General features: G+C 41.9%; 2 protein-coding genes across 3 annotated transcripts; both read left to right on the top strand.

Annotated features, from left to right (window-relative positions):
• The first annotated feature begins 1566 nt into the window (after positions 1 to 1566).
• mysm1 (Myb-like, SWIRM and MPN domains 1) lies at positions 1567 to 8397 on the top strand. Its single transcript, XM_042415781.1, has 19 exons — positions 1567 to 1709; positions 1898 to 1970; positions 2064 to 2134; positions 3136 to 3207; positions 3309 to 3387; positions 3496 to 3594; positions 4061 to 4592; positions 4684 to 4909; positions 4995 to 5125; positions 5214 to 5317; positions 5413 to 5490; positions 5576 to 5658; positions 5742 to 5796; positions 6074 to 6124; positions 6566 to 6640; positions 6754 to 7075; positions 7249 to 7354; positions 7484 to 7541; positions 7818 to 8397. Exons 1-19 carry the CDS (start codon positions 1654 to 1656, stop codon positions 8148 to 8150), a joined length of 2604 nt encoding a protein of 867 aa, XP_042271715.1. The 5' UTR covers positions 1567 to 1653; the 3' UTR covers positions 8151 to 8397.
• A 577-nt stretch (positions 8398 to 8974) lies between these two features.
• On the top strand, positions 8975 to 17930 carry oma1 (OMA1 zinc metallopeptidase). 2 transcript variants are annotated; one of them, XR_006096842.1, is made up of 9 exons: positions 8975 to 9836; positions 10737 to 10965; positions 11339 to 11512; positions 11964 to 12071; positions 13329 to 13457; positions 13740 to 13814; positions 15138 to 15287; positions 15449 to 15752; positions 17460 to 17547. XR_006096842.1 is itself a non-coding variant. In XM_042415782.1 (8 exons), exons 1-8 carry the CDS (start codon positions 9454 to 9456, stop codon positions 17772 to 17774), a joined length of 1563 nt encoding a protein of 520 aa, XP_042271716.1. In that variant the 5' UTR covers positions 8976 to 9453; the 3' UTR covers positions 17775 to 17930. The 2 variants fall into 2 exon arrangements, 1 of the variants encoding a protein (XP_042271716.1); XM_042415782.1 differs by lacking the exon at positions 15449 to 15752 and having other exon boundaries at positions 8976 to 9836; positions 17460 to 17930.
• Positions 17931 to 22366: the final 4436 nt, after the last annotated feature.

Here is a 22366-nt window from a genome sequence, read left to right as displayed (position 1 = left end):
CAATATTTTGGCAAAGGACTTTGATTAGGATCAGAAACTAAATATTGTGATCTGCACATTTTGACTGAACTTTTTGACTTTTCAGAAAACAAATGTTAATAAATGTAATTTCTAACAGAAGGTCCTTGAGCCCCGGGGCTCCTGGGCCTGTATCCAAAAAGGCCTGTTTCTAATTAATTTATGACTGTAACACAAATAATCAAACACCAGCCACAAAAAAACTACTTCTATTCTGGCAAATGTCAGACTAAAGAAACCAGAGTGAAACAAAATCTTTGACCTTTCACAGTGAATGAGTGGGAAGGTAGAACAGGACTCGGGCTGTCTAAGGGGCAGAGGCCAAAAAATATATAAAGGGCACCCGATGCATTCAGCAAAGAACAATGATGCATGTTTGGTATAAAGGCTACATCCTCAATTAAGATGAACATTTTATAGGGTGACTCAGAATATAAGGAAACAACACCTCTGTATTACAAAGGATTTCCTTTTTAAACATTTATTTTGCCCTGTAATAAAATACAGAGAGTGAGTAATGTTTTAAAAGTTTTATTTCTCCAACACATCTGTAGCTAAAACATGGAACTATTAACATTTTGAGAATTAGCTGTTTTGAGCATCTTGTCAGGGAAGAAAGAAGCAAGACTGGTGAAATAAAAGGAGAATTATTTTGGCCATGAGTTTGTAAATGTTAATGACCTTGTTATGGTCAGTTGGGACGTCCCACTCAATGGACAACAGACGATCAGAGAGTCTCTGTTTCAAAGCTGGGTCTTGATCAGCTTGAGTTTGGAGAATGATTCCTCGACTAATGCAGTTGTCACTGGCAGCTTAGGCTGCACACACCCAAAGACAAAAGAGTGGTTGAGCAAACTACTGGGTAGCATTGTACCAAAATCAGTTGAATGGAGTAATGTCAGCTACAAGAACTACAACGTGTTTTAAGAGTGCCTTATTTTCCTAATGGTCAGCCTACATAAAGGATACATTCATCTCTGACGTAAAGGCCAGCTTACTCCATCATAAGGGCATCTTATAGAGCACAGTGTCTTCTTAACCAGAAGGGCACTTCACAGTGTTTTTCTCACATACAGTGCACCCTATAGGGTACTTCACCATCTTTGTTCACTGAAAGGGCACCCATCATGCTATCATGATTCCTCACACCTGGGGGCACCCTAGAGAGCACTCAATCCCTTTTTTCCATTGAAATGGCACCCAATTCTGTGCTTCAGTATGTTAGACTTAGGGGAACCCTAAATGGCAGTTTTCCCACTTTTTTCGAGTAGAAAGGCACCCAAACAAAACATCCAGCTCACCCCATTACAACAGCAACTCATAGGTCACTGCTTTACATCTTGTGGGGATACTTTACAGGACACTATCACATTTTCTTTCACTGAAAGGGCACCTATGAGGGCACTTCATCCTGATTTACCCATAACTAAGACAGCGATGTTGTTTTCTACTTTGTGAGGGAACCTTAGAGGGCACTTTAGCGGTATTTTGTCCTCGGGGGCACCAGGGGGGCACCCCTCCCCTACACTAGAGAAATCCGTACATCCCACCACAGGATGTCGCTGTAAATAAAGCTATACACTGTTTTCCTCCAGTCATCTCTCTCCTCTCCGGTGTTTACGTTTATCCAACAATATGGAGGACGAGGTGGATGTGGATATCGAGGGAGACGAGTTTGATGACAGTGTTAGGTAAAGATACTCACTTATTTAGTAGAATAGTCATTCATACCGTCAGCTGGTGGTGTGTGCTGTAGTCCACGCTAGTTAACGGACACCTGGTTGTCCCGGTTGTTGTGTACTGGCTGTCTTGTGTATGAGACAGTGGATGTGTGTGTGTCCTCGTTTCCTTCATGAAGCTGCTCTTCTTTCTGTTTCAGCGAGTTGGACGGAGGAGGTTTAGTTCACGACCAGTTCGCACAGTCTGCATGGAAGAGTAGCGCTGGGATACTGGTATGAGTTCATGAAGCTTAGTCTTTCAGCTGGCTCCAGTATGACTGTCAGTACCTGTGTTGACTCTCTCTTGTCTGTGTGTGTGTTGTGCAGCCATGGGAGCTGGACAGTTCAATCAGCGCAGAGAACAGAGAGGTGATAGAGAGGATGCTGCTGGAGGAACAGTATCCTTTTATCAGACCTCAAATGCATCACACGTCTTGGTACAAACTCAGTAGCTGTACTGACATGTACCCCTGTGAAAGGACAGGTTCACAGTTGTTCAAGTTTGCTCTAAATCAATAGTCAGGTTACCCAAATGAGCACTGACACGTTGTTTTTGCTGTAATCATTTCTCCTGTTCATACTGGCTATTAAGAGATCCTTTCACAATGCATTTTCAATGTAAATGATGATCGACAGCCCTGCTCCTGTGCGTAAATTCAAAATATTCAAAAGTTAACTTGAAGATAATATGAATCCTGCCCCATGAATGTCATCCACATTAGTCGAATCAAGTCAATATCTTTCAATTACTGTCATTTTAGGGTCAAATTTCCTCTTTTTGTTCAGATCTTTCCGCTGAAGCTGAACAGGAAAACACTGTCCGTCCAGACACTAAAAGAGCCAGTAACTGTGGAAGATATTCTGTTTATTTGACTAACTGAGGCAGCTGACGCCACATATTATCTTACCATAAACTTTTAAATCATTTTTTTCCCAAAACGAGGACTGTGGATTTTGTGTCGATTATTTTCTTGATCAATCTATTAATAGTTTTGTCTATAAAATGTCAGAAAATAGAGAAAATGCTAAAACCAAAGATATTCAGTTTACCTTCACTTCGTCACAAAGACGCTTCAAATTCTCACATTTGAGAAGCTGAGACCACTGAATATATAGCATTTTCACGTAAAAAATGACTAAAATGATTATTTGATTATCATAAAAAAATAAAATTGTTGCCCTTTAATTTTCTGTTGATCTATTAATCAATTAATCAGCTAATCATTGCAGCTCTAAATAATTATTTTACTGAATTAAATTAAATGTTAGTAATTTAGTTGGTTACAGCTTCTTGGATTTTAAGATTTGATGGTTTTACTGTCTTTTCTCAGTTTCTTGTTGTTGTAAATGAACCTGTACTGTGTTGTGTGGTCGTGTTGGTCCTAAACTAAACTTCCAGATACTATCTGACAGGTGAGGAGATTCCCAAACATATTTGGCACAGTGATGCCAACAAGCCCAAAGTGAAGAAGTAAGTCAGTTACTCTTTCAACATTCACATGAGCACACTAAATTGATTCCTCGTAGTGTTGGCTTTCATTCACATCACACTCTTCTCTGTTGCATGTTCAGGTCTCCAGCCAAGACCTCGGCCTCGACCTCTTCCTCTCGTTGGTCCAAACAAGAGAAAGACTTGTTCGAGGAGGGACTGGTAAGCTTCCCCTCGTGTCTTGGGAAAAACTGTGTTCTGTTTACAGTCCAGTACCGTGTTTGAAGCAATGTGTTGTTTAAATAACTTGGTGCCTTTGTTTTTCTTCAGGCTCAGTTTGGTAGAAGATGGACAAAGATTTCCAAGTTGGTAGGCAGCCGTACTGTTCTTCAAGTCAAGAGCTATGCCAGACAATATTTTAAACACAAGGTGAGACTTTCCTTAATTTTCTCTGTGTTATGCCAATACCAGTAATACTTTAAATTAAGTCTACCTATTTAGCATTTATAAGCTGTATATAAAATGTAATAAATGGCTAATAACACACTATAATGTAAGCAGATATATTTAAATGTTTATTAATGTACAGTATTTGTCAACAATTATACCCTCTCCTATGAAGACACATTATTACAACTGTGTTTTACTACATAATCATTAATAATCTGTTTATACAGCAGTCTTCACTCATGAGTGTCCACAGGAGGAGTTATAGTTATGATAAATACATTAAAAACTCTTATTTTAGCTCACAACTACATTATAGTGTTGTGATTACATTATAGTTATAAACCATGGAGTAATTCTATATATACTGCTTCTAAATGTTAAATAACTAAATGCATTTCTCTGGAAGGTTTGGGAAATAATTTTTTTAACTTTTTTTTTTTTCCAGGCTAAATCTGAACCTGGAGTTGCAGCTCCCTCTACAGGCCCCATGCTGCACATGCAACCTCCTCAGCCCACCTCCAGTCATGCACCCACTCTAGCAAACACTGTGCGTATAGAGAAGCTTTCTGATGATGAGGATGAGGACGTAGACATCACTGATGACCTGAGTGATGATGGAGAGGCAGACGACAAACCGCAAGCTGCGCTCGAAACTGAGCTCTGTAAGGCAGATGAGCCAACAGGCCATGAGATCCAGACAGACAGTCCCACACAAGAGCAGGAAGGGGCAGGTCCAACTGAGACAGAGGAACAACCTGGCCACAGCTGTCTGTCTCCACAAAGTCCTCAGCCTTCATCTTCACTTCTTGGCTCTGAGGAGCCTGGTGTGACTGAGTTAGATAAGAAAAACAAGGAGACTGTATCACTTGTTCCAATAAACACTCATATGACTGATGAGCAGGAGAGCCAGAGCTCCCAGTCTGAGAGCTCCGCACAGACAACACAACAGCTGGAAGAGGCCTGTAGTGACGGCACAGGTGAGACTCACACCTGTTGTTTTGATGTAAGTCCACCTCTTGATGATCTCTTGTGATTGTTAGGAAAATGCTTTTTTTTTTTGCCTCACAGATCCTTCTGATAAGGCTGAGGAGAGTCTAAGTGACAGACCAGATGAAGACCAGGATGAAGAGGAGGAGGAAGAAGAGGAGCTTAAAGTCCCTGAGCAGGAAATAGAAATGGACATGGAGACAATCACTGAGGATGAGAAACAAGCCATCCCAGAGTTCTTTGAGGGACGACCATCCAAGACTCCTGAGAGATATCTGAAGATCAGAAACTACATCCTGGATCAATGGTAAAACATTGCAACGCGACTCTGCAGATGAGCAAACATGCCAGAATTAACTGTCATCATCATTGTTGTTGTTGTTGTTCAACAGGCTGAAGAGCAAGCCCAGGTACCTGAACAAGACATCGGTTCGTCCCGGCCTCAAGAACTGTGGTGACGTCAACTGTATTGGGAGAATACACACCTACCTGGAACTTATCGGAGCCATCAATTTCAACTGTGGTAAACCTGCTGAGCCTTCTTCACTTCTATTCTTTTTATCTTTTGAATCTTGCTTCCCTTTTTACTTTAAGGCTCTGTTTTTTTGTAGAACAAGCAGTGTATAATCGGCCAAAGGTGGTGGACCGCTCCAAGCACAAAGAGGGCAAAGATGTGCTAGAGGCCTATCAGCTGGCACAGAGGCTGCAGAGCATGGTAGGTACCCATAAACTCTTCAATTCTGACATCTAAAGTCAAATATCCGAACCGTGAGCTTGCCGGACCTTGAGCTAACTGCTGATTGGTTGTAGCGGACCCGGAAGCGCCGTGTGAGGGACATCTGGGGGAACTGGCGTGACGCGAAAGACTTGGAGGGACAGACATATGAGGTTTGTACACTCTCAGATGTGCACATTCACTGGGGGATTCACACCAGTATGTATTCTGATCTAGTGTTGTTGGTGTTTGCATCAGCATCTCAGTGCAGAGGAGCTCGCTCTGCGGAGAGAGGAGATGAAGAAGCAGCCTAAACCCTGCAAGATCCCCAGATACAGAGGGTGAGTGTGATGCGACACATGCCGAATTACCGACATCCTTGTTTTTATTAATGTGTAAATACTTAAGGTGTCACTCCTTCTAGATCGGTCGATCCCTTCCAGCTGATCCCCTGCAGGTATTTTGGAGAGGACGTACAGGTCAGTGACATCTGTCTCATCATTCTGTCACCAGTAATACAGTCTATCACATAGGATGGGAGTCATAAACACCCATTTAATGTGAGGTTATGTCTCCATAACCCTCATAACAGTTAAAAATATGAGTTTTATTACATCCCTATATGTAACATGCACTCATTGATCCAACTGCTACTGTACAGTACTTACTCTATTAACCAGCAACTACATTTTAATTGTCCTCATCTTTAGGCATCATTTATATCAAGTTAAAAAGCTCTTGTTTTGTTTTCCCCAGGAACCATTCCAGGTTATTGTGTGTGCAGAGACTCTTCTAATCATGGACATGGTACGCACACAACCACACAAACTATATGTTTTGTCTCTTTAGAGCAAGTCCAGAGTTAGTCAGCTAGCTCTTTATGAATTAAAGATATTTGCTTTATTACATACTTGTTTTTTTAATTTATTCTTATTTTTTATTTTATTTCCCTTTTCTCTCTCTTGGTTGGTATGGGATAAAACCTTTCCTGTGTTGCTTATTGTGTCATATAAAGTGTTAACTATAATTTTGTATTTTGTATTATCTTGCTCTATTTCTTCTTGTTTTACTTGTTAGTTGATTGGACTTGTGCACCATGAGCTAATTAACTGGGCTTTTGATTTTTTTTTTTTTTTTTTGCTGGCCTACAAAGCATGACACTCTCTACAATACAACCAATTATCTTTCTTTTGCAATATTTCTTTTCTTTGATGTTGCTCAAATGATCAAATACGCTGTGATCTTCAGCATGCCCATGTGTCACGGGGGGAAGTCATCGGTCTGCTGGGCGGAACTTTCAACAAGGAGGAGAAAGTATTAAAGGTAGGAGGAGTTGGGAGCAACAATGGGGTCGACAAGGCTAGAGGTTTTATTTACAACATATTTTGATTACTGACTTTATGGAAAAGCGTTTCTGTGTTTGTGCTCTGGTGCAGATCTGTGCGGCAGAACCGTGTAACAGTGTGAGTACAGGTCTGCAGTGTGAGATGGACCCGGTGTCTCAGACGCAGGCCTGTGATGTGTTGTCATCCCTGGGCTTCAGTGTGGTGGGCTGGTACCACTCGCATCCCTCCTTCCACCCCAACCCCTCAGTGCGGGATATAAACACGCAGGACCAGTTCCAGAGTTATTTCTCGCGTGGCGGAGCCCCCTTTATTGGGATGATAGTGAGCCCATATGACCCAGCAAATCCCTCCCCCCACTCTCAAACTACCTGCTTGTTGGTGAAAGAGAGCCAGGAGCCCTCGGGTCCACAGAGTATGTATAACGGACACACACACAAACACACAATAAAGCAAGACTCAAAACTTCAAAACAGTTCAGATCAAAAAGCTTTGAAATGAAGCTGACAATGTAGGTCAGTGATTTCTGCACACAGTAGCATATTTTCTTCTCTGACTGAGTTTCTCTCTTCCTTCCTTCCTTCCCAGAGCTGCCCTACAGATTCGACTTCCTGTCATCACAAGACATTCCAGACTGGGAACAAACATTAAGGAGAGCCCTGTGGATCATCCATAAATACTCTCAAACACCTGGGTGAGTGACACACAATCTGAATGTGGTCAAATGTTGATACAGTCTTTTTGTGACATTGAACAATTTGTCTTGTTTGTAAACCAGGAGGTGGAAGTATATTTCTAAAATATTCTTTTCTACTCTGGGTAGGAGTGTGCAGATGGACAGATTTTTCCGGAAGGACTCCCATCTTACCTGTCTGGAAAAGGTCAGTCTAGCCAATCAGTCTAATCACAGGACTAGTTTGACATTTTGGGTAAATTTACTTATTTGCACTCTTGCCATGAGTTAGATGGGACTATTGATACCACTTTCATGTCTGCACAGTAAATATGAAGCTATTCTAAATTTTGGTTTTACGGGGGATTATGTAGTATTTCTCGGCAAGGAGAAGTGACTTCCTTAAGTCTGTGCTGGTTATCCGGCTATCTCACAGTGACTACAAGACTCTAAAGTTACATATTACTTAACTTCCTTCCTCTAGATGCTGTCATCTCTGGCCAGGTACCTGGAGCACCTACCAGAGGAGGAGGGAGACCCCTTCCTCACCCAGATTCAGGCTCTTTTCCACTCAGACTTTATAGCCAAGCAACAACCATCTGACCAGGAAGAAGGTGAAGCTTTAAATATCTCACCTAGACCTGTGGACTCAGATGACCTCGCTTTTGACCATCTGATCAGCCAGGAGAGGCCCCTGGAGGGAGGAGGAGACTCAGCTTCAGACAGCGGTGTGCAGCCCACAACCTCAGAGACAAACAGCAGCACAGTGTTACATCTGGGCTCTGTGTTGTCAACTGGACATGACTATTTACTGTGATGGACCAAATATCGGACTGTACTCTTAATATACTATATTAGTTGACTCACTATAAACTTCAGTGTAAGTACTTTTAAGTTTTATATCAGTATTACCAACTTTCTCATTTAGTTTTTTAACATTTTATGAGTCTAGTATCAGACTGTAAGCAGAGTTCTCATTGAATTCATTTAACCAAAAACCCTGTAGAAGTGTGTGTGTGAGAGAGAGAGAGAGACAGAGAGAGAGAGAAAGTGAGAGAGAGTTTGTGTGTGTGTGTGTGTGTGTGTGTGTGTGTGTGTGTGTGTGTATGTGTGTAATGTAGGTAAAAGCTTTTCATTTTCTCAGTTCTGTTGGTGTAATTTTAACACGGAAATAAAAATATATTTTCATATTTTGTGCTCTTGTTGATCTTTTTTTTTGGTGTAGCCTAATAGCTCGATAGATAGATTTTTTGGTGTAGTCATTTACAACACAATGTCCAGAATTCAGGCTATAACTTTGACTTCCTCATAAGGCAAAAAAGTAGCTGCAGTTTCTTGTCATTAAAAGGAAACCGCAGCGATTATTTTAAATTTGCATACGGGAATTCATATCAATTCGTTTGATATTTGTAAGCATAAATATTTCATTTCATGATTTAACCTACGGCAGGACGCTAAAGGGACGAGAAAGCGTCAATACCATAGACTATAAAAATACAATACATGTTAAATTCTAGGTTGGCTAAACCTCTCTCGCGGGACTAGGGTTAAGGTTAGGGTTAGGTTAAGCATAAAGGTTAAGGTTAACGTCAAGATCTCGCGAGGGTTTAGCAAATAGTCCCTCCGGCTGATCCGATCCAGCACCAACCTTCATTGCTGGCCGGTCGGAACTGTTGTCGCGGAGTTGTTTCTGGGGGAGACTCATTCTGGAAGCAGCAGCGCAAATATCCCAAACAACTTAAGTTCCTTTCAGTCCGTGTTGAACGTATCGGCGTTTCGGAAAGGGATTTAAAGGCTTTTAACTCGATAAGCATTTATAAATGAAACTTTTTGTACAGTTGCAAGCATGTCCGTTAGCGGCTGTTGGATAGTGGTAACCAAGGTTACACGGAGCTAGCGCTGACATTGACAGCTGAGAACAGGTATGACTGTTCGCTATCAAATTAACTCAGGAAAAAAGTACCATTAACGTGCTCTGACAGTACAGTCTGCTTTAGGATGACTTATTTCAGCCCTCTTAGACAATAAACGACTGTGTTGGCGTCGTCTGCAGTTACTAAAGACCTGGAAGCTGTTTTATACGCCTGAGCCAGGAAAGTTAAGAGTCCGCGGCACAAACTATGGCTTTACTTTGTGTTCATGCTTTAAGGGGAGGTCGCTTCTGTTCCCTTTCTGCACTCCTGACTCGAAACTTCCAGGTGCGCAAACAAGCTGGACATCCTGTGAAGAAGGCGAGCTGGTCTCTGTCCTCTCGGTCCAGCTGTCACACTGTTCACCTCAGAGCCACTCCGGCTGGACTACCTCTGTCATTACATGGCAATGCTGGGAGAGTGTGTTACCAGATTAGTCCCAAAATCACTTCTCCCCCGCAGTCTGGCCCTGTCCTGCTCCAGTGCGGACACCATTTCCACACCTCAGCTGTTGTTAGGGCTCTGCCTGCTGCTCCTCTCATATGGATGGTGCTCAAACCTCTGCAGAAGCTCCTGGCTATAATACTGGGCAGGTAGGAGACATAGTGGAGCTGTAGTCTTACAGTTAGGTGGCTTGTCAGTGTTGGTTAATCAGAACATAAATTAAAACTTTAATATGACACAATGAAACCGATAAGTAACATGTCCCATACATACAGCACATGTAAAAACGCAATTACACATAATTATTCTGGATAAAATGTGCCCTTTAATAAGTTGATAACATGGACGCAGAAAAACAGGCAAAATCTTGATAATTTTCCATTAAATATACATATAAATTGATAAATGTATTCATTGGTTTAAGGGAAAGTGTTCTTTAATCATACATCTCATAATGAACACATTCCTAATTGCTTAATCAACAGTTGTATTAATTGTGTCATTTGACTATAAACAAATTAATTACTGTAGGAATTGTTGCCTTGTTTCTTTTAATTAATTGGTTTTGATTAACTGCTAAAAAATTAATCACCGGACTAGACTGTCTATGATAGTGTGGTTTTGGCACACAAGCTCCAGAACACACTATAAGTGAGGCTTCACTTTGGCTTAAAATTGAATTTGCAACTCCCTGCAATACACAGAGTTGTTTTGTTCAGTCACTACTTCAAAAAGTATCGGCCCCCATAGTACATTGTCATGAGCCTGATTTATGCATGTTTTGATGCTATTTTCTTGGCCATAGTTAGTTTGAAAAGCAAATTATTCATCTCAGTGAGTCTGTTTGGATTCTTAAACTTCTAAATGGAACTTTTGCTACTGATTTTTCTACTTGCCTTTTCTACTAAATGCCAAACTTTCTGGCAAATCATCCTCCTCTTTTCATCTTTTACCACTTTGGTGCAGTATATGATGTAAAATTTCTTGCCTGAGGCTCTTTAAGCTACATAAAAGATATTTCAGAGCTTGTGGCCTCCCTCTGTGCACAGGAGTATAAGGAAGTGGTGGGTGGCACTACCAGCCAACCGCCGGCAGCTCATGCGCGAGTGGGCCTGGCAGCGCCGCTGGCAACTGGCAGCAATGACAGGAGTTGCCATGGTGATTGTAGCCCTTCTTCTCCTGACCCACCTGGATGAATCCCCTGTGACAGGACGTACCCGCCTCCTGGTGTTCAGCCGACAGAACTACATGGAGCTGGCAGCTCTGACTTCAGACGCGGTGAGAGGAGGAGGAGGGATGGGAGCAAACATGATGATGGTGATGATGTGCTTGGAGGGAGTTTATTGGATGATGATGGATCATCAGATCACCAATCATGCTTTTTACATACAAAGCCCATATTTGTTATATATGTGACATTGACCTGCGTAAGAGGCTTTTTGTACTGATCTCCGTGTAAAGAAATATGAGCTGTCAACTTCATACTTCCCAGAACATAACATTATTAATTGTGAGCGAAGATTCATGGAGTCAGTGAGTCAAGAAAATTATATTTAGTTAAAAGAACAGAGGGGGAGAAAACGTAATAATATGAGAATTTAAGCAAATTTAAATTCTTCCTTACATGTTTGTTTATTTGTGTGTCTTTCAGTACATGGAGGAGTTTGCGGAGCTGTTTGTTCCCGAGACTGACCCTCGTCACCAGGTGGTGGAGCGGGTGGTGCAGCACTTGGCGCAAAGAAACAGCGACATCCCTGAAATGTCTGAGGTCACTTGGAGCGTCCACGTGGTGCAAAGCCCCAACACCAACGCCTTTGTCCTTCCAGTCAGTAAAAGAAATACAGAACAAGAATTAGATACTCAAGTGTCTTTCAATATTATTACATTATTGTATCTTTAAACTCATGTGTGAGGAGGTTTTCACATGAAGGAGTGTGTCTTTACAACTGTTTCTCCTCTCAAGTTTCCTTGTTACAGCAATTGAAGAAGGCGGATTAGTTTTTCAAACTCTAGTTTTCTTGCATTTGCTTCCTGTTCACATGACAAATAGCTAAGAAAGTAAAATATGAGTGAATATTAGGTAAATAAGGTAAATAGTATTTACTATAAGTTGCACAGAGAAGGTGTGGTTTGCAGGTCTGGGATAATTAACACATGTAGCGGGATGAGACAGGTGGTCACAAACAGGTTGACAGTTTTTTTTTTTTGTACAATCTGTACAGAATATCTGTAAACACCTTGTGGCTCAGATTTTGACTGTATTTTGCTTTGGGTAGAACGGGAAAGTGTTCATGTTTACTGGGATGCTGGATGCTGTGGCAGATGTTCACCAGCTCTCCATTGTCCTGGGACACGAGATGGCTCATGCATTATTGGGACACTCTGTAAGTACACAACCCTCTGAAGACTGTGTTTGTGTCTGTGGCCCCTTCTTTCCACCCTTGATTATATCACCTTTCATGTGAGTTTTCTGTAGTACTTTACCTGACAGTGGGAGTCAATCAGTTTATGTGACAAGACAATATCTTGTTCATCTGCTCATATTAAGTGCAGGACATATAATAGGCAATGTATTATACCTGTCACTTTATTCATATACAGAAAGCAATCTCTCACCATGTGCATTTATTCATTCAATACAAGTTGTAGTTGTGTGAGGGAATCAAACATTAAATGGCACAACACACAAATCCACAGCTCTGAGTTTGATGCTGAAAACACAGAAATCTGTCAGCTCTGTGGAGCATGAATATAGTTCTTCCGTCTGAATTGGTGCAGTGTACAAAAAACAGCATGGTGTTCTGAAATATGACAGGCTTAGTTGATAGCGGAAGACCTTGCTTTGCATGAGGATGAGTCACTGAAAACAATTAAAGTGCAAATATGACAAAGAACAAAGTTTAGTCATTTAGAAGCCCTGGGCACACGGAGAAGAAGTACAGCTGGAAGTCTTCCAGGTCTCTCCCACACAAGGCTGTAAAATATGTATGCGGACCTCCTATAGCTATGCCTTATACACTATACACTATTCATCATCAGCCCCCACTCTGTCTCAGAAGTATAGTAATGGCTGAAGTGGCATCAGTTGCAGTGTTGTTGCATCAGCCGGTGATGAAGACTCACTGACAGTCAACCCCTAACACTTACTGATCCTGTCAGGGCTATGATGACCAAAGTCCTGTCGACCCAGGGCACTGTCGTGCTTTATTAATTCTCCACAGATGGCTGTTTTTACTCCGGCTATAAAAGCCCAATCTTCTTGTTCTAAAAAAGTGTCTAATGAAGTTGTGGGTATTTCGAGACTTTAAACGTCCTCGGAGGAAATGCTTGAAGGAGATTTTAATAAGATGAAGGGAATGAGCATTGATGGGCTTGGTATTACCCAGTAGATGTGCTCTATTGGATTGGCTGTTAAAACCTCTAAATCTGTTACAGCGTTAAAGATTCGCTAAAATAGATGGGAACGATCGATATGTTCCAGCTGCCTCTCTCATCCCCCAAAAACTTTTTACCTCTATTTTTCTCTCTCTATCCCATTCCCTTCTTTTTTTTACCCAAATCCCTCACTTTACTCCTTCCTTCATTTTCTCCTCTGTCACCCCTTCCTTGTCATTCCACATTGCTCTGTTCTCCTCCCCCAGGCAGAACAGGCCAGTCTGTCTCATGTCGTGGACCTCCTGTCCGTTGTTTTGCTGACAGCCATCTGGGCCGTGTGTCCTCGAGACAGCCTGGCACTGCTGGGACAGTGGGTACAGGACAAGCTCACACAGGTGACACATATTACTGTGAATCATGTTTTTTTTGTTGTTTTTTTTACAGAATGTTAACCATATATCCTGTATAACACAGTTTCCTGATTGCCTCTCAAGCAAGGAAACGTTGACACACCTGATATACAATGTTCACTGACATGGCAACATGTTACTATATGTTGTAATGCCATTGTTATTGTAGATCTGTCTGAACGTTAAAGCACTGGAATAAACTCTGACTTTCGCTAAATTTTGCTAATCTTATAGTTCTCATACATACGTCATTTGTTTCTCCCTCAGTTTATGTTCAACCGTCCTTACAGCAGGAAACTGGAGGCTGAAGCAGATCAAGTCGGATTGCAGTTGGCTGCTAAGGTATCATCGTCCCTAATTTGTTATTACTTAAAAGGGCACTCCACGATTTTACACATGAAGTTCAGTTTACTCCCTGGTGATCTCATCAGGGTTATCTTGGCTTGGGCTTGAGACTTTTAACAAAAAAACTACATTACAAACTGGACGTGTGGGGTTTGGCAGGTGTCTAAAGCCCCTTTCACACATTCTGTCTATCCCTGAAATGTTCGGGAACATTTCCTGCATAGGGTCACGTGTGAATGGGAGCAGGAATCGCTATTCAGGGAAATCTGTACCGCCAATTTCCCACCTCAAGACCTAGTAACATTTCAGGGACAAGGCCTGTACGGCTGTAGTAACATTGCAGCAGTAACATTGCGGGGACAAGCACCTAAAAGGTTATGTCCATCTGACGAAAGACGTTTTTACATGGAGCTAGCGAACCAATCGCAGGACTCATCATGGCGGCCGCGTCACAAAATTTCTCATATTACGGCTTAACAGCACACTAAAATATGTTCCAGGAAACATTTGAGGTGAGAAATAGGCAACGCAGTAACATAATCTTGATTCATATTTAATCAGGACTGCCTAGTTTGAAAATTTGATATGCGTTTCGTGAGCTTCACCCTCTTCTGTTGAGTCTTATGGCGGTTGGCATCCATAAGTGTTGCATTACCGCCATCTGCTGGACTGTCCCTTGCCCCATCTATTCCGGCATTGCCATGGCATGTGTGTAAAGGCACAAGATGGAGATGTTCTTGAATGTAGCTGCATGTGTGAATAGTGAAAATCACTATCGGTGCCTGAGAGGTTATCCTAGTAATTTACCGGGAACTATGTGTAAAAGAGGCTCAATGAAAGATGCTATTGAGTAGCATTATGGGAAATGTAGGATCCAGCATTGACCCATACAAGTGACTAAAAGTTTGCATATCTCGGTCTCTGCTGCTTTGATTTTGACCATTGTTTTTTCAATCTGTCTCTTTTAGTTCCCCACCTTTGTGCAAATCCAATACAAAATCTTTGGAGTACCCCTTTAACATAATACGACAATACTAAAGATCACTGGGGCTTTTGGAGTGGTTATGTTTAATGATTAAGGCCTTGTTTAAACATGTCTTGCTCCTCATAGGCTAATCAGCATTTTAACATTTCAGACTTAAACTGTAACGTAGCTGCTGTTATCAAGCCCTGTAATCTCTCAACAGGACACTAGGGGGCACCATTGTCAAACTAAACTAACCTTATGTTATTAGTGAAGATTTTCAGCTCAAGACAGAGAGATGCCACACTGTATGTGTGTGTGTTTCTAAGTCTATGGGGTGTGTGTGTCCTTCTAAGGCATGTGCAGATGTGCGAGCGGGCCCTGTATTCTGGCAGCAAATGGAAATCAGAGACCAGCTGAGTGGAGAGCCCACCTTCCCCGAGTGGCTGTCTACACATCCATCGCACAGAAACAGAGTTACTCAGCTGGACCGCCTCATACCACAGGTACACACGCACAGGAACAAAAGATCTTTTCATGCTACTTTTTTTTACTTAAATTATATAAGTAGACAAATTTCTGTAGCTTTGATTAATCTCTTTGTCTAAAGTGAAAGTATATTTGATCCCTGTATGAAGAGAGAGCCCAACACCTGTCTGTTGTTTAGGAGAATCAGTGCAGCTTGGGAGCTGTTGGAAGGAGTCTTAATGGAGCTAATGAATCGTCTGGAGAGATGTACATCCACCTGCAGACATGGAGAGGAGGGCAGAGAGGAAGGAGAGACTTGGGGAGGAGAGGAAAGATTCAGGGTTTAAGGAAGACAGGAAAAACATTTTGCCACTCTGGGGCCTGGATATCTGCTTATCTGCTTATAACTTAATGTCTTGGAGGCTTTGAGCTGAGGACCTGAAAGAAAACAGCCCTGCGGTAGCAGCTCGATCCCACAGGCTCACACATGTTCCTGTACTGTGGTGAGACAATCAATCGTATCTTAAGGCTAGAAGGGAAATCAGCAAGTGGTTAAAGCAGCAACTTCTATGGTAGCGTTAGCATCCATGTCATTACATCTTATGTGTGTGTGAGAGAGAGAGATTAACAATCTATCAGGCAGCAGCGACTTTAACCTTGAGCGTGAGTTGGATTGTTGGTACACCATCAGATGCTCCAAGCACCAAAGACGAACAGATGGGTAAACCACTAATTGTCCATCAGGTGCCTGTGTTATTGAGTGTGTACATGTTCTATGAGTGTGTGTGTGTGTGTGTGTGTGTGTGTGTGTGTGTGTGTGTGTGTGTGTGTGTGTGTGTGTGTGTGTTATAGGTATGTGCCTGTGCATCATACTGAAACCCTGTGTGGTAGATTGACCTCTAGCAGCAGTCGCTGGCGAGGCCAGGCTGTAGCCACAGGCAGCAAAGTGATGAAGACTATTGTTTAGGGATTCATCGGCCTGCATTGTGTGTGAGAACTCTTTGGCTCTGGTATCTGTAATACCCTCCTCACACCAAACTGCTCAATCCAGCGTAGCAGCACACACAAACCAGTTAACAGCTGAGCTCGGTCGGGTGAAAGTGAAGCATAATGTGATGGTTTTAACCTTGCAAAAAGGTGACAGCATCAAGCTACTTAACCCAACTCTTCTGAGGGCACTCCGCCTCCACTAGTGTGCTCATCATCCTTAAGCAAAGCACATTAAGTCCACTGGTAGCATGAGAGGGAGAGCCTGTTGAGTGGGAAGCCGAGTGCATGTATGTGCTCAGAGTCTTGTAGGTGATTCTAAGTGAGAGATTAATGAGTTGGTTGTATGTGGGTGTGTAAGACAGTCTGTACATGCTGGCTGGTGATTGCAGTTATATCCAACCTCTATGAGACTGATTCAACATAGAGGAGTCACATGCTCTAATATCTTTGATTATCTTTGTGGTGTCTGTCCTATTTAGTTTCCCTTTAGCTCAATGTATTTGTTTATCTTGGTATCTTTGTTGTCTTTGTTTGTCTCTGGTTTCTTCTGTTTTTGTTTCTTTTTCTTTCTTCCACATTCTCTATCTATCTGTCTCACTCTCTTCTTCTCTCATTTCAGTTCACAGCTGTGTTTTGATTAAATATACAGTAGAAGTCCTTATCACAAAGTAAAAAGAACAAGAAGCTGATAATAACGATACTGAATCAGGGTTTTTTGGGGGGGAGGGGTAGTTGGGTCTAGGGTCTTGAGGAGTTGTCGCATGTATTCACTGACAAATAGCCTTAACTATACACACACTGCACTGGTATGTTCACAACTATAACGACACTTGCTACGCACACAACCTACACTCTGAGCTATTCCTTACGCTACTTGTGAAACACATTTTAGTTCAAAAAACATCTTAAAAATACATTTAAAAATAGAATTCCCCAGTGCTTAGGCCCGCCGGGTTTACAATACACTGGTGGAAACCCTGCTGCATACAAAAACAACAAATGGCTCTCCACCAAACCAATAGACATTTATTACAGGACATACAACAGCCATCTTATATTGTGTTTGTTGTCAATGAGCTTTTTGTCTGAAGTTTAATTATGTTTTGTATTTTTTTCATTTGTGTAAAGACATTTTTTTTATTTCATTTTGAATTGAGCAAGTTAAGTTTTCTTTATGTGAAAGTGTCTGTGTGTTTGTTCTTCTTTCTGTCTCTGTCCAGGCCCTGGAGTTGAGGGAAAGCTGTCTCTGCCCTGCTCTACCTGCTACTGACCCTCGTACCGTCTTCTCCAAGAGTGTCCGTGTGTTGCTGGAGAAGGCTAATGACCATGGGAGAGCAGGGCCAGGGGAGTCACTCAAGCCCCTTCCCCGCAGCCCTACCAGACTGCCTGCAGCTCTGCTTGCCCAGACTATGCTTCCTCTTTCCCCAAACACGGATCAAGAGATCAAAGGTCCAGTCCCAGTCATAACCTCAGACAAAGCTGTTGCACCCCCTGTTCCTGCCGAGGAACAGCACAGGGTGCAGAGCACCAGCTGACAGGGATGTTAAGTCCTCACAAACTTCAGATTTTTCACATGAGTGAGTGATTGCTATAATGCTCAGCTGCTGTATTTGCAGAACTGCAGACTATTTACTGCTGCTAAAAGACTTTTCATGCTTGTCGTCTATTAAATGTCAGAGTTCCTGAGTGCACATGTGGTAAGAGTTTGTCTCTGTTGTTACACTAAAGACTCATACTGGTTGCTCACCGTTGAGGGTGGAGCTGGGGATGGTGGTGAGGAAAGAAGCAGATAAGGTCATTCTGAACTGAGAAAATGTTGGGAAAAAGTCAACAAAAATAAATAGGAGAAGAAGAAAAAACTCAGTGGCCCTTCCTAACCTTTCTTTCTACTGCAGCTACTACTGACTGAACTTCAGGGAATGTTGTCCATGCCCAGTGACTACAAAGATGCCATATTAATTAGATAACCTCGGATGGGGAAATGCTGAACTGATTAGCAAAGCTTCCATACATTTCGAGATTAATATGTGCATTATTCATCGACACACGGCAACAGACGAGAGTAAGCACTTTGTGCATGCATGTTGGAGGCTTCGTCCATGGCAGGCAGAGGACATCTACATTCTCATTATGACTGCTGCATTCTCATGCCACACACACAGCATTTATGCATTCTCTAGCCTGAGGGACTTAATGGTGTAAATTTATGCTCGGTTGTTTGCAGGTTTTAAAACGCCATCTTCTGCACAGGAATGCCAATATCCACCGTCAAGCTTTGAGAAATCTTTCATGGGATTTTGTAAAATCTTATTTAACAAGGCAAGTTGACTGAGAAAACATTCTCATTTACAGCAACAGCCTGCGAGCACAGTCGCTCGATGACAAGGGGAGGGCAGTTATGGTTCATATCTCGGTAATCTTTTGTGTGTGGGTAATCTTTTGAGTATGTGTGTGCTGAAACAAATAGCACACTTGTTATACTGTGAAATCAAAAGGGTACTACTGTGTTTTCTTTTGGGATAAATTATTTTATTTGTGTCATGCATCTTAAGAGCTGAGCCTGCAACAGCCTGTAAAATATCAGTCAACAGTCAGTAGAAGCTTTATTTTACTGCAAACAGGATAGGTCTTTATCAGTCTACAGGTATATTAGAGGAAGTGGGCAGAGATAGGATTTGCATAAAATTGTGCAATAAAGAGCCAAGGTGAATGTTGTTTTTTGCATATCAACGACCAAATTGGTTGCCAAAAAAATAAAAGCTTTGAAAGAAAAAAAGTGTTATTTTGGCTTTTTTATCGTAACATCCACTAAAATTCAAATGGATCAAACATGTACATATATGATCAACAAAAATGAAGATTAGGGGAACACAATTTAATATGTACTCTGTGAGAGATTAAGAGGAAATTATGAGCCTGTGTGATATTGCATAAGAACATCAAAAAGCTCCAACCAACCAATTTAGCAGTGAGTGAAAGATGTGCAGAAATGTAGACTTATGCACCAAGCAGTTTGTTCTATAGTGTTCATATATGTATTTGTGTGAGTGTTTGGCAGCTACAGCAGTTACTCATTGATGCAAGGCTCCTGGGGGAAGTCCTCACTGGCCTCTCACAGCTGATCAGACAGATGAAAAGTTTGGAAATCACATAGACAAGATTATACCAAGACGGTCATAATCAAATGAAAGCTCCTAGAATTCCCATCAGTCGGCCTCACTGCAGAGCTTTTGTAATTTCTGCCAACTGTTACAAGTTCTTGCTTGTTGACTACAAGATCAATCCTACAGTCTGTTTTATCTCTGTGTACTAAAAAGAGCATAAGAGCAACCCTTTTAGCACATGGGCCTTCTTACTTTCTGCTGCCGAAGGCAAGTTTCAATAAAAATGTGTAAAGGTGTTGCTCTCCCTGCTCTCACAGATTTGACCTTTTTCAGGATTTTTGGATACCCAGCTCCCATTTATTCTCACGGAGACTTCCCATTTCCTTGTCACATTGTCGTGTGCACATTGAAGCATCTGGATGTGGCTCCCTCACCACTCAGAGAGAAATTGGAACATGAGCAGGCAACAGATGACACACTCACACCCAGAGGTAATTGTAATGAGTGTGATACAACACACACACACACACACACACACACACACTGCGCTGAGTAATTGTAGCCTACTGCTGGAGTCTAAACAATACTGCGACAGAGGGCTTAATCAAGCAAAACAAAGACACAGCAGTCGGATGGATTGAAAGGACAGAAATAGAAAATAGACAAAGTGGAACCAGGGGGATTGACAGGAGAGAAGAAAAGAAACAAGAGCATCCTTTTGGTGTGATTTACATTTAAATCAAACATTTGATTTTTAACATATTTCTGCACTAATGCTGGATGAGAAAGTCCCTTTCTGTGTCGTGTGTAGCCCTGGGCGTAGAAGAAATCTGTTCCATGAAGTGAGTCAGAAATCAGATGTCTATGTCTGTAACTTCACCTCAAGTCACAGATTGTTTTGTGTTTATATATTCTCCCGCCCACTAGAGACATCAGACCGCTTCTGAGACCTCTGACAAACTGCTTGCAGGTATTTCAAGGTATTGACAAGTACAGCACTGCTGAAAAGTAGGAGAAATAGCAGAAAAGGTAGCACACCCACAACAGAGAAGGCAGAAAGCACGGTATACGGCAAACTCAAGATGCTGTTTCCCCAACAAAAACACTCCCAGAGAGAGTCAGGGCAGTGAAAGAGCAACCCAACACATCTGCTGTGTAGGTGGCTGAATGATGTCCCAGAATGCATCCTGGCTACCCTCTGACCTCCCTGTGGAGTGTTGCTCGAAGTGGCTCATCCACAATTCCATTTCTTGGATCCGCACCGACACACACACACATAAATACACATGCAGCAGCTGGGCTACGGCATGTAGAGGGAATATGGTGATGAAAATGTGTGTGCGGTTGTGGTAAAAGTTGCTGTGTCCTTCCGCTGTGCATTAATTATACATGTGGCATGTGGGTGTCTGATTGAAATGAATATTTTACTGCTTTTAATCAGTGCCATTGCCAGAGTGATGGAGCATCTGGCTGTGTTACCTGGGTAATTAAAGATGCTGTCTCACACACGCACACATGCAAGTCTCAGAGGTTGTGTCTGCAGTATGAGACAGAAGTACTCCAGAGGTTTACTAATGAGTCAAAATTAGATTTGGAATGTTTTAAAGCAATGGGGCCCCATGGAGAAATAAAGATCGCTTCTTCTTTTTTGCCTTTGTCTAACTTTGATCAACAAAAGGCTTTTCAAACAGGCTGGGGTACAATGGAAAAACCTCTTTTAGGTCAGGGATTAATCTTAGCAATATGAGTACCAATGTTGCTGTAGTTAAATCTTACAGTGTGATATGTACCAAATGAAAAATATAAACTATATGTGTATTATGTACATGTACTTCAAATGGCAGTTAAGGTATATAAATACCTCTTGACATTAGTAAAACTGCACACACCTCAGGCTAAAATGTCTAAATGGAGGTGGAGACGAGGTTTAGACATCGTTGAGGGCTTTCTCTTGATGTAGCCATTTCTTTCTGCTGTCTAAGAGAAAGTTTTGTGTTTCACTTGTTAATGTAAATTTGCTACTTCCTGTGCACTGAGAGGAAGATTTCTCCCCGCTGAGCATACCTGGAACTACATTTTATTTTTAGCAAATAGGGCAAAACTGAAGCGCTCGGGAAGGGCGGGGTTGTTCTTCTTTGTTGCAGTCTTGTCTGACCTAAGTAGGCTGATAACGCACTACTTTCTTCCTGACATAGAAACCTTGTGTAGTGCAGCTCAAATTAGACATAATGTTGAATCTAATGTCTGCATTAGACATACAACGCCAGCCTGAGAGAGTCATGTTTCACTCAAAAAAGCTTCAAGTTGTGATTTATGCAGACAGTTAAAAATGAACACAACCCTGTATAAAGACACTTTCTGGCCTATAATATAATATTTTTGGCATATCTTACTTGTTCAGGGATTTTCCTGAGAGCTGTGCTTCTGTTATGTGAACCACAGTGAAGGAAGAGTCTGGCACGGGGTCATCGAGGCTATCTGGGTATTCTCTTTCAACACACAATACAGGTCTTCCTCTAATGGCTCCTCGTGTCCTCTCCGTCTGTCTTATCATCTTGATCTGTGCCTGTGTGTGTGTGAGTGTGTGTGTACGCACACGCTCATGGTTGAACTGGTAGAGGTTTTTATAGTCTGGCTGCTCTGATGCTATTAGAGATTAGGATGTTAACACAGTCCCTCATCTGACTGCATCGATCCCATCCCTCGCAGTGGAATCACATTAATACTAACAACGTCAGGTACAAGCTTTGTAGCTCTCTTTACCCCTCTCTCTCTTTTTTACATTTGCTTCTCTGTCAGTGTTGATTTAAATTTGAATAACCAGCTTTCTTGTCGGTCTTTCAACAAGGAGAGGGGTGCAATCTAATGAAGGGAACGAGGGGAAAGAAGATTGCAGAAGCAGAGGGGGACTAGAGGATGTGGAAATGAGATGAGATGAAATGGTTTACATCAGTCTTCCCCAGATGCTTTGACACTGGTAGCTTTCAGTGTTTGAGCGCATACATCAAGTCACATCTCAGGGT

Source organism: Thunnus maccoyii, chromosome 7 (assembly GCF_910596095.1).
Source record: "Thunnus maccoyii chromosome 7, fThuMac1.1, whole genome shotgun sequence".
In the NCBI taxonomy this organism is placed as follows: domain Eukaryota; kingdom Metazoa; phylum Chordata; class Actinopteri; order Scombriformes; family Scombridae; genus Thunnus; species Thunnus maccoyii.
Note: the sequence above shows the minus strand (reverse complement) of the source record. Positions and strands in the feature narration are given on the sequence as shown.

Coding starts and splice junctions, on each gene's coding strand:
- oma1 (XM_042415782.1), top strand. CDS start 9,454: ATGGCTTTACTTTGTGTTCATGCTTTAAGGGGAGGTCGCTTCTGTTCC. Junction 12,072..13,328: donor ATGCATTATTGGGACACTCT/GTAAGTACACAA, acceptor CTCCTCCCCCAG/GCAGAACAGGCCAGTCTGTC. Junction 15,288..17,459: donor TGGACCGCCTCATACCACAG/GTACACACGCAC, acceptor GTCTCTGTCCAG/GCCCTGGAGTTGAGGGAAAG.
- mysm1 (XM_042415781.1), top strand. CDS start 1,654: ATGGAGGACGAGGTGGATGTGGATATCGAGGGAGACGAGTTTGATGAC. Junction 5,659..5,741: donor AAGATCCCCAGATACAGAGG/GTGAGTGTGATG, acceptor CACTCCTTCTAG/ATCGGTCGATCCCTTCCAGC. Junction 6,641..6,753: donor AGGAGGAGAAAGTATTAAAG/GTAGGAGGAGTT, acceptor GCTCTGGTGCAG/ATCTGTGCGGCAGAACCGTG.